The sequence below is a fragment of the Myzus persicae genome, unplaced genomic scaffold (genome assembly GCF_001856785.1).
Source record: "Myzus persicae strain clone G006 unplaced genomic scaffold, MPER_G0061.0, whole genome shotgun sequence".
NCBI lineage: Eukaryota > Metazoa > Arthropoda > Insecta > Hemiptera > Aphididae > Myzus > Myzus persicae.
The window spans coordinates 1-11,930 of NW_019102066.1; the positions used below are offsets into that span (position 1 = coordinate 1).

The 11,930-nt window shown below is 27.4% G+C and overlaps 1 protein-coding gene across 1 annotated transcript; it reads left to right on the top strand.

The window, feature by feature from the left end:
• Positions 1 to 1,491: 1,491 nt before the first annotated feature.
• Positions 1,492 to 6,578, top strand: LOC111031132 (mitochondrial Rho GTPase). The gene is made up of 14 exons (XM_022310949.1): positions 1,492 to 1,757; positions 1,840 to 2,095; positions 2,175 to 2,386; positions 2,476 to 2,526; positions 2,593 to 2,694; positions 2,766 to 2,807; positions 2,870 to 3,038; positions 4,681 to 4,801; positions 4,867 to 5,056; positions 5,125 to 5,257; positions 5,339 to 5,472; positions 5,533 to 5,733; positions 5,801 to 5,994; positions 6,080 to 6,578. The coding sequence occupies exons 2-14, from the start codon at positions 1,891 to 1,893 to the stop codon at positions 6,234 to 6,236; spliced, it is 1,911 nt and encodes a 636-aa protein (XP_022166641.1). The 5' UTR covers positions 1,492 to 1,757; positions 1,840 to 1,890; the 3' UTR covers positions 6,237 to 6,578.
• The last annotated feature ends 5,352 nt before the right edge of the window (positions 6,579 to 11,930 follow it).

Below are 11,930 nucleotides of genomic sequence, written 5' to 3' on the forward strand. Positions count from 1 at the left end.
TTAATTTACCTAATCATTGGTTTATTGATATTGTGGATGTGTACGAAAGTAAAACTGAGATGGTAGTATCAATTCATAAACTTAGCCCATTGCAATTACATTTTACAGGGATAATTGAAAAAAGAATAGTTATAACTAAAGGTTATATAAATTAATGCTATACTTATTTATATTTATAGTGTTTGAGATACTTAATAACTAGTTATACATTTAATTAGATTCAAATATATTACTACATCTTAATGGAAAAGAATTCAAATTATCAGAAATAGGCCTAGAAAACTTACATATTAAAGATATTAAGGATATAGAGAATTTATTAAATATCCTTGAAAAAATAAAATGTTGTTATGGAGCTGTTTCCTCAATTAAAGTTAGTGACATCAGGTATTCATTTGGTTCCCAATACATTGAGGTCAATGGTCGGTGGAAGCATAATAACTGTTTAACAATTCTGAAGGATGATGAGTAATTTTTTGCTAATAAAAGTGACAAGTGTGTATTGTCAATATAACAGTTTATTTATTTATTTCAGAAAATTATGCATATGGTGTAAAAGACTAACTTATTCTATAAATAGTAAACTTACCAAACATAGCAAAGGATTATCTTCAAACCATTTTTTTCTCCAAATAAAAAAAAAATAGTTTCAAAAATAAAATCTATTCAGAAAAATATGCAGCAAAGATGTTCTAGAGCGCGTAAAACAATTTTGCGTCTACAAATTGAATTGAATAAAATAAAAGATGAAATGAATTCTTTTAGTGAAAAAACACTTGATGAGTTACTAGAAAACTCGAAGATACCAAAAGGCCAATGTGAATTGATTAAAGAGATATTCTTGGCAGCAAAAGTTAAAAATGCTAAAAACAGATGTTATAGTGAAAATTGGACGCTTTTATGTTTGTTGTTACAAATACGGTAAGGTTTGAATATAAAAGTTTTTTTAATCTAATAACTTCACAATTAACAAAAATCATTTTTTTAATGTTTCATTATAGTTCACCAAGTGGCTATAAATATCTTAGAGAGCAAAAAATACTACCACTACCTTGTACAAAAACTACGTAACTATTTGTTGGCCATTAAGATAGGTTGTGGATTTGAACCATATTATCTATAGCCGTGACAAGAATAGACAAACACACTGACACACGGGCGATAGGCCACAGACAGAGACAAAGTAATAATGATAAACATTGTTTATATTAAACAATATTAATGCCTAAATGTTTCACAACATCATATATTTATAAAATTTTTCCACTGATCTACTGCCGGATACTTATTTAATGGGGATGATTTATTACTTTTAATGTTTATGTATTATTTTTTTTTGTAGATGAAAAAAAACTATGATTATCAATGACTACTAGCGCTCGTAGCGGTGTTCTGCTAGAAATAATGCCAAAGCACAGAATAACCTATTCTGTGGCCAAAGTTTGAAGATCTGATAAGCATATTAAGTGTAGCTGGTTGCTGATAAGAGTCATTGAGAATCCTGTTCTTTTTATCCGTGATTGAAATACCATGATTAAAGATAGTAAAAGATCTATGGAAATACTGAATTTTACTGATTACCATTTCTGTTTTTGATCACCCTTTACCGAATGACCGAAACGACTGGTAGGATAGATGATGTAGCAACTAGGGTTCATAGTCTCTTTTATGGTTCTACCCCATTATTATTGTCTTAAAGATTAAATTATTGAAAAAACACCAACATCGTACGAGAATAAAATGTTCTAATCATTCGAGTGAGCCATATATTATTTAAAAAAACTTTTATTATGTCGATGTCTGTTAATACCACTGATTAACAATTTTATTATCTCTTAGTACACTCTGTGCAAGTGACATACACTGTTCAACGGTAAATCTACAGTAAATATGTCTTCTGAAATGGGACCAAAGCAAGCCGGCCGATCAGTACGTATTTTATTAGTTGGCGACAGAGACGTTGGTAAGACATCAATCATATTGTCCCTGGTCAATGAAGAATTTTTGGATGAAGTGCCCGGAAGGGCTGAAACAATAACAATTCCTGCTGAAGTCACCCCTGAATTGGTGCCTACGGATATTATTGATTACCATGGTAAGTGTTAATTTCATTTATAATAAAGATCATTTATTTATTATTATGGCTAACATTGTGATCATATGTATAATTGTAGAAAACGAACAAGATAATGAAGAGTTATGCGAACAGATACGGCATGCAGATGTGATTTGTCTGGTATTTTCTGTGGTCGACGATTCTAGCCGGCAAAACATTAAAGATAAATGGATGCCATTATTGAGGGACTGTCAGCTAAACAGTGATATATTTCATCCTGTTATATTGGTTGGAAATAAAAGCGATCTCATCAATAGTATTTCAATGCATGTAAGTTTATAATAATTTGTAAGATATATGCTACCTTATTAGTCAATAAATTTACTTTATTATGAAATTTATTTATTTTGTTTTTAAAGCTCATTGAAGATGTTTTATATGAATATCCTGAAATAGAAACCTATGTTCAAGTAAATATTATAAGTTGTAGGAGTTGTTTTAAATTTATTTAAACAAATTCTTTATGTGTATTTTAGTGTTCAGCAAAAATGTTGATGAATATTAGTGAAATGTTCTGTTATGCCCAGACAGCAATTTTACATCCGACTGCTCCATTATATTCTGTTGAGGATAAAATTGTATGCTATTAATTTATTAATCAATTATGTAAATATTTGCAAATAAATAATATAATTTATTATCTTTTCAGCTTACTGAAAAGTGTAAAAGAGCTCTATGTCGTATATTCAAAGTAAATCAAAAATATTATTTTAAAATTGTTGAATATTTCTTGTTTAAAGCTATGTGTTATAGATCTGTGATGTAGATAACGATGGACTGCTTAATGATGAAGAACTAAATAATTTCCAGCGCCATTGTTTCGATTGTCATTTGCCTTTACAACAACTGAATGGCATCAAAACTATTATAAACATGAATTGTGAACGTGGAATTTCACCATCAAACTGTGTTACTCTTGAAGGTATTTGATGTAAATAATAAGCAAGGCTGAGCATGTTAATGATTTTTTTAACTCTGTAAGTTAAGTTAATATAAGAAGACTGAAGAAGTAAGTTAAAAATTAACTTAATGAAAAATTTAAAAATTGATAAAAACAATTGATTACTTACAAAACTAATGATGAATTTAAAAAAAAATTCAAGCTTCGGATTTTTTGCTTAGCAATAGCGTAATTTGTTCATGTTTGTGGGTAATGGGTATTGTTATTAATAGAATTAGGTTCATAATATATGACAATTATAAAAATACTAAATATATTAATATGTAATATGCATCCCTAATTACACCCTAACTATTTTGTTTTTCACTCACTCCAGCTAGAACATAAGGTAATTGGTGATTCGTTATTCATAATTTAATTCACTGATACCCAGTATCATAGAACTCGTGTTGTAATTAAACTACCTTTATGACTATATACTATACACGATGTATAAACAAAAAGCAGTATATATATCAAAAGAATACAATCCCTAATCACAAACTAATAATCATACATTTCCTGTATATTCTTGGACATTTCTAATTTCTATGAATTATGATACTCATCTATATTTCATAAATCAACAAAATTATAAATAAATGGTTTGTATACAACTAAAAATTAATCTTAATTTTAATAAATCTGTATATTATTAAAGTATATATAATATTAACTTAAAGTAAGCACATTAAGTACGTTAAAAATGTATATGTAAAAAGTATGTTAGTTTTAAAAAACAAATTATTTAACTTAATTTTAATTTGTAAGTCGTTAATGCCTGCCTTGATTATGAGTACAAGTATAAATATTGGTTAAAATTATAATACATTTTTTATTTATTGTTATAACTAGAGAGCGGATTTTTAGGTTTTTACATAATATATTTATTGAGTTTATGCATTTCAACGTAGGTAAAAAAAATTTGGACGGTTTATCCATCACAAAATTTGTAGAAAAAAATGTATTTTGCAAATTAAAGCATATTGTGGAGATTATAGAATATTCAGTCTCTTTTTGATATTTAAGAATATGTATTGTATTATTTGTTCATAAAAAAATCATATTTGTATGACCTTTAAGTTGAAAATATTTTATCGCACGCAAAGAATTTAATAACAAAAGAGAAATCTTTTATTTCTAATTAAATTGAAATTTTTTTTATTTTTTTGAAGTGTTTAGATAATTTACCAAAGAAAAAGTAGGTATGTAATAATTGTTTTCAATTTTCAGCATATTATATGATGTGCAATTAATGGATGGTAATTGTAAATATTATGCATTTATTAAGTTTAATGTTAACGTTTACTTTATACTATTTTACATAATATGTTTCTATTGTAAATGGTATACAGATTTTTAAATTATTTGAAGTAAAAGTCATATTTTACCAGTTTAAAGATTATGAAGAGAATATTTTAAGGTATTTTTAGAGCATATTAGAATCATATTTTAAACTTTTAAAAACCTAATAATCCGCTCCTCTGTTATAACTCAGTATTTTATTTGATCATGTGATAAATTTGAAATATATTACAAGTTTTCATGAGATTATTTAAATGAATAATACTGATACTTAATTTAAACTTTATTCAATGCAACTATGTTCTTTTTAAAAATCTAGGATTTTTGTTCCTGCACATGTTATTTATACTAAAAGGAAAAGCACAAACTACCTGGACTGTAATAAGAAAATTTGGATACAATGACAATTTAAATTTTTCTTACAGCTATCTTCATCCTAAGTACCTATATTACACATATTCAACCACATTCACATAATCATGTTAATACCATATTTGTTTTGTAGTCTAAAAATAGAAAAATATTGTACCATCGAGTTGTCTCACAAAGGTGAACACTTTTTGTTGCGGTTATTTGAGACACATGACAAAGATAAAGATGATTGCTTGAGCCCAGTTGAGTTGAAATCATTATTTTCTACATGCACAGAAGACCCCCAACTTTTAAGGAAGTGCATATATAATACAAATCATAAAGTAATTTACATTTTTCTAAATTCAATTTTCAAGTTTGTATTAAATTAATTTTTATATAATACTATTAGGGATGGATTACTTCTCAAGGATGGCTGTCTTTTTGGTCTTACTGTACTCTGATTGAAGCTGATACTACATTAGCATATCTAGCTATGCTAGGATATAGCATGAAACCGGAAAACCAACTCTCAGGAATTCAAGGTGTGATATAAAATATAAATACAAATTAATTACAACATAATGCTAAATTAATTATCATTATTTATTTCACTTTTTTTGCAGTTACTAGAAGTAAGCAAATTGATTTACAAAAGAAACAATCTCAGCGATCTGTATATATTTGCCACGTGATCGGAAGCAAGGGGAGTGGCAAATCAACAATATGTAAACGACATGTCAAAACTGCAAAAATTGATGTGAATAAAAATATTATGTTTGATGTAGACATAAATATAATTTTTTTGAAAATATTTTAGAATCACTTTGAAGATGCTGAAGATATAACATCAGTTAATCGTGTTCAAGTGTATGGTCAAGACAAATATTTGGTTCTAAAAGAAATTAAGCCAATTAGTGAAAATCATTTGACTAAAAAAGATATTAAATGTGATGTAGTATGTCTAGTATTCGATTCTTCACAGAGTTGTTCATTTGAATATAGCGCACATGTATATTTGGTAAGTTTGATATTAGTGTAAACTATAATTGTGTTTGCATTATTTAATCATAATTTTTTATTGGCAGAAATATTATCAGAGCAGAAACATTCCAGTTCTGATTGTAGCAAATGACAAAGGTAGGCCCTTAATGAAACAAGACTACATATTACAACCAGATCAATTTTGCAAACAAAACAGATTATCAGCACCATACATGTTCATCAATTCAAATGAAGGAAAAAAACTGTATTCAAATTTAGCTACAATGGCTTCACTTCCGTAAGTTTTATTATAATTATACTTATAAATTAGAATTTTACTAGCTTTGGAAGGCCCATCAATTTAAAATTGTTATTATTTTCAGACATAAATACAGTCCAAATCAGTCAAGTCTTATACCAAGTTTAAGAGAATCAATTGTATTTATATGGAAAACAGGCATTGGTGTGGCTATGGTAGCTCTATGTGGTGTTTTGGTTGGTAAATGTCTAGTGAAATCAAAAAAAGATCTGCTGAGTTAAGACCCGTAAAATAGTACAATAATGTTGTTATTTTTAGATTTATTTTATTCCAAACATCAATATTTTGAACTTTCTTCTATTTTTTTTTTAAATTATCGAATTACTACTTCATAGTGTTATATTTGTATTAATTGTATTTATCATGAAAATCAAATTTCGATAAATATTTATGTATACATATGGGTAACATCAGATACCAATGTTTTGACGGCATAAATATGTAAACGTTTATATTTCCATGTGTAGAAATGTTAACCTATTATTATGATTACCTTATACAAGCTTATATGTTTTATTAATTAGATTTTGATTGTTTTTAAATAGAATATGATAATAATATTATTATCTTTATTTTATTTTATGACTATAATGTAGTACTTCATTTCCTCATACAATTAATTTTATACATTTAATTGTTTAATAATTTTCAAATCTGTGCTTGAATATTTTATATAATTATGTTTTACTAGTTACTACTATATCAACTAGGATGAGTAATAGAATATATTTATAAAAGACAAAACAAAATATTATTTTAATAATAATATAGGCAGCAATATTTTAATTTTATTTTAAGCATACAATACGGACATGTGCCCAGTTTAATTAATATTTATTACAATTAAAATTCTAAAATAGTGATATAAAAGTAGATAACTTAGTTAGGTTTAGAGATGAACAATGAGGGGTCAGAATTGGCAATTAACATACAGCGCCGAAGTGGTTCATTTCAACCATAATCTGTGGAGGAGGTTGGTAAATTAAAAGTGGTATGTTGTGAAACGTGGAGGGACATTTATAGGAATCGGAGAGAGTAAGTGTGGTGAATCAATCTATCCATTTACTAACGTAATAAGAAATGTAATATTAGCAGTACACCTACGATCTGCTAGCAAATCAAGCTTGAGATACTCGAGCATAGGTAAATAATAATATGGATGACACTGAATCTTGAACACATAACTTGCATATTTAAAAAATTTATTTTGTACTCGCTCAAGCATTATTGCAATTTGTACAATATTAGGATCCTAAATGACTGAGCGTTATTCCAGGATAGGCCTAACAATCGAACAATACAGTACCATAAGGGGAGATGCTAATTTAAACTCTGTTGTCATGTGTTTAATAAAGCCTACAATTCTGAGCGACATACATCGGGCTTGTTCAAAATGTAAACTAGGACTGAGTGTAGAACAAAAAACAAAATCTAGATCAGTAGCATATTTTCCGAGTGACTGCAAAGTTGTCTCATTGATTGCATATTTAAAATGTATTGTTGGTTTAAGAAACAAAAAAATCATGTGGTGGCATTTATCAATATTGAAATCCAACCCTAGCTTGTTGGCTTCTGCAGCAATTTTATTTAGTTCATCTTGTTGGGCATATAAAACATTATATTAAACATAAAATGTCAACTTGGTTTTTATAAAATCATAAGAAAACAATACAATTATCCTTTGGTACAATTGGATAAGCATTATGTACCATGCCCAATATTATGTTCTGTTTACTGAATTACCACCATCTTTTTTAAAAATCGATTTTACAAGTATTTTTTTTTTTCTTACATTCTTGTAACTTTAAATGCAACAAAATTAACAAACATTACCTACATAATACTGTCAAAACACTGATTTGGTTCATAATCATATTGTATTTCGTGTGGAGTTAAATATTATTTTTGTAATAGACAATAGTACAATGGACAAACCATGATAGAAATAACTATTAGGTATTTCTATCATGGTACGAACATTTTTAATTGTTATCGGACCGAAAAACGTATATTCACAATAATTATGAGAGCATATTTTTCTGTCTGTTATCACGTTTTGAGGCAGTAAAAACTAAAAATGCTTTGATTTTCTATTTTCGTGGTTGTTTTTGGTAGAAAATTCTATACGTAATAATTGGCAGTTTAGTAGTCAAAAATAAAAAGACCTAGAATTTTTCAAAATACTGGGGGGAAAAAAATGAAAAAACTGGAATATTACACAAAACTAGTATTGTTTGTAAATCGATTTTGTATTTTTGGTGTAACTTAAAAACGATTTACATTATTACATTAGATAGATATTTGCAATTTTTCTTAAGTGTTTGTATCAGAATTTTCTAGGCATAATAATATTTCTGAAATATTTTGAGTTATTTATGAATAATGATTGATTTTTTTTCTATAATAAATTATCGATCAAAAAATTTTGCTGGGTTTTTAATGAATTGTTTCAACACCAATTAAAAAATTTTGAAAATACATAATCACAAATTTTAGTATAATTGTTTATATAGACAGAATTTTAATATTTCGACAAAATTGGATATTCACATGTAAAATAACAAATTCTTATTAAACGATTTTTAATTTTTTTGTAATTCAAAAACGAATAACCGTAAGTAGGTACTTAAACATTTTCATAAATGTTTATATTATCAATTTTTAAACATATTTTGACTGTTTTTAAGCTATTTATGGACATCCCTATGCAATTTTATATATTTTTTCTCTAGGTCAAAAGATTGAAAACTAATTACTAGGTTCATTATATGAATATTGATTATACTGCGACCAAAAAATCTGTAAAACATAAAAACGCAGTTTTTTTAAATACTAATTTAAAGTTAACATTTTTTTTGATGTAGGTACCTAATTAAAAAATATTTTTTTTTATGCATAAATTACTTGGTAATTTAGTAATAAGTAATTTACTATTTATAGTAAAATTAATTACTTTAAATGGCCTCATTGCTCAGAATCGTTTTGTAATGTATGTATGTTTATCGAATTCAAATTTCACACAATATACATTTTAAATTGTGGCTTAATCCTCAATGACGAGGCACACTGGACATATCGACACCTGCTACTATACAGTAGTCAGTAGAGCAATTAGGTACTTAGTTTTTTTTGTCGTGAATTTTTTTATATCCAGGCTCCAATAAAATTTGTTAAAATTAGAGCTAAGACCTCTATCAGATTCTGGGCCGTATCATAATCTATTATTTGCGCATCAGTATTACTCGAGGTAAACATTTGGCTGTTCGTTTGTAGTTTTTAGAGACTACAGGTACCTAGTACAGCTAAATTTATAACGTAGACAGGTAGGTACCTAATACAAGTGTTACAAGCATATTAAATAAGAATTGATTAAACAAAAAATATTTTATTGTAAATAATTCGGTGACAATTTTATGAATTTATAACAATAACTAATTTACGAATAAAAGACCCAAAGAAAAATTTTTTTTTATATATTAATTGATTATGAAAATTAAAAGAATTCATACATTTGTAATCAGCACAGAATATTCTATTGATATATTAAATGTAATAATAATTAGTGTGTAAAGTGAATAGGTGATCACTTACTACAAAAAAAACCGTACACATTAACACGGTCCGAATGCACATAGAAGTAGCCTATATTGAATTCCTTAAAAATAATTGATATCTAAAATCCCATTAAGAAAAATTATATTAAATTTAATATTTAAAAATAATGAAATTAAAAAAAATGATTTCTTTTGAATAACCTTGTTATTTTTATTTTATAAAATTATGTGAAAAAATATATCTTTTATTCTTCATATTTATATATTTATTATATTTAAATATACCTACTAAATATAATATAAATTGTCTTATTGGGTACTGGAAATGCGCGACCTTTTCATATTGTCAAATGATTTATAAAATATTTTGTTTAGTGTGTAACGAAGCTTTTATGTGAATTTTTTTTTGATAGTAATTTGTAATATTTTTTTTGATTAATCTATTTGCAATTTTTAAATACGCTGATCTGATGATAAGTTATCACTTTATACACTAATTACAAATATGTGTTTTTTTAAATTTCATAATCAAGTAAAGTATTTCAAAAATTGTGTTTTTTTTTGCTTCGTCCTTTTTACTTCTTATCTTACTATCTTACCCCAATTTACGAATCTAGTCAACCTATAAGATGATTACATTTTATTTTAATCATTATTAATTTTTTTACAGCAATTATAGTAATAATGTTCCAACGTCCCTTATATACTTGGGTATACTTGAGTATACTCACATAGTCACATGTACATAATATATACACCTACATTGACTACATAGTACATTATATGAAAAATGAAAATATACAATCACTCATTCTTTTTCAAATAATCCTTAAATAGTTAACCTATTTGGGTCATTATTGAATCATTTTTAAATAATTGTGTAACGTGTAAAAAATAAAAGAGTTGTTGTTACAGACAGTAGTAGTAATGACAATAGTAGTATTGGTAAAAAAATATGATGAACTTTTGATTGAATTTTAAAAATTGTTTTGTCTTGCTAAAAACGCATGAAATAACAAAATATATGTTAAATAGTACCAATTTTGTGTTTTTGTTAGAATTTTAGTTTTAATATTAGAGTGAAATTAAGTATTATCAAACTTCAAGGTAAGACCCATTATTTTATGTGTTCTCCAGTTGGTTTCTTAAGGTATTTTAATTTTGATGAGACTAATGTGCATTTTTAAATATTAAAATTGCACACGCTTATGACTTACTTTACAATTGATGTATCGTAAAAATCGAACAATTTAATACAGATAATGTTTTCTTTCCTTTAAGTACCTATTATTATAGTTTAATACTTAGTTCACTCTCATATTTAAACCAACAACACAGAATTGGAACTTCGGACGTACATTTGGGTATATTATTATAGTTATTTAGTTAGTAAAACGGAGACAAGGATAACATACACGAGTGTAAGACGTGGACGGTGAACGTCCCCTTTATTAAATATGGAAATAGTAAGTAGTAACTATATGTAGCTATAAATACGTAAAGACATTGATAAAATAAATCCAACCCAATAATTTCTTCATATTCAATATTGAATTCGAAATTGTGTCATGTAATTCGAATTTCGAAAATAATATAATATACTATAAATATAAATATTCAATATTGGTGTTAATTTAACCATGATCTTATAGACAGTGACGTCAATATTTCTTGGTATAAATGACGCATTTTATTGCGTTCCATGGACTAATAGAAATGTATCGTATGTAAAAGATAATACTTAACTATCTATTATATATTTATTAAATCGTGCTTATTTGTTACTAGTTATTTATTTGGGATTTCGAGCTTTGAGTGACGATACTCTGCATCCGCTTCTAAGTTCTAGTTTCATCTCGCCGATGGCCGGTAATTGAACGGTGTTATCTTTTAAAAATATCATCAAGTAGTTGGTTTCACACCACGACTATAATAGATACCAGTATCTATAACCGCGGTTCACACGACTGCACCATGACTTGTAGTTATATACAATTTTGGGTAACCACGTGCTACAATGATACCAACATTTTGTTACCAACGAATTAAATATAGTATATACGGGTCACGTACGGTGTAGTGTGGAGGTGGACCACGTCTTATAATTTTGGTTCGCTGTGAAAAGCGGAATTGTGGGAACCTGAGTTTGCGAAGAGTCCTCCGTCGGCGAGATCGGTCGGTTCGTCTCACCGTCCCGCCATCAAAATCTCGGTGTATCCGTTTTGACCGTTGATGCGGACTACCCTAAAAACCAGTAACCGCTTTACAGAATTCTAGAAAAAATACGGCGGCGACCGCGGCAGTGCAGTTTCGAGCGTAATAAAATGTCGCATAAGAGACCGCCGACTACCGCCCTACCCG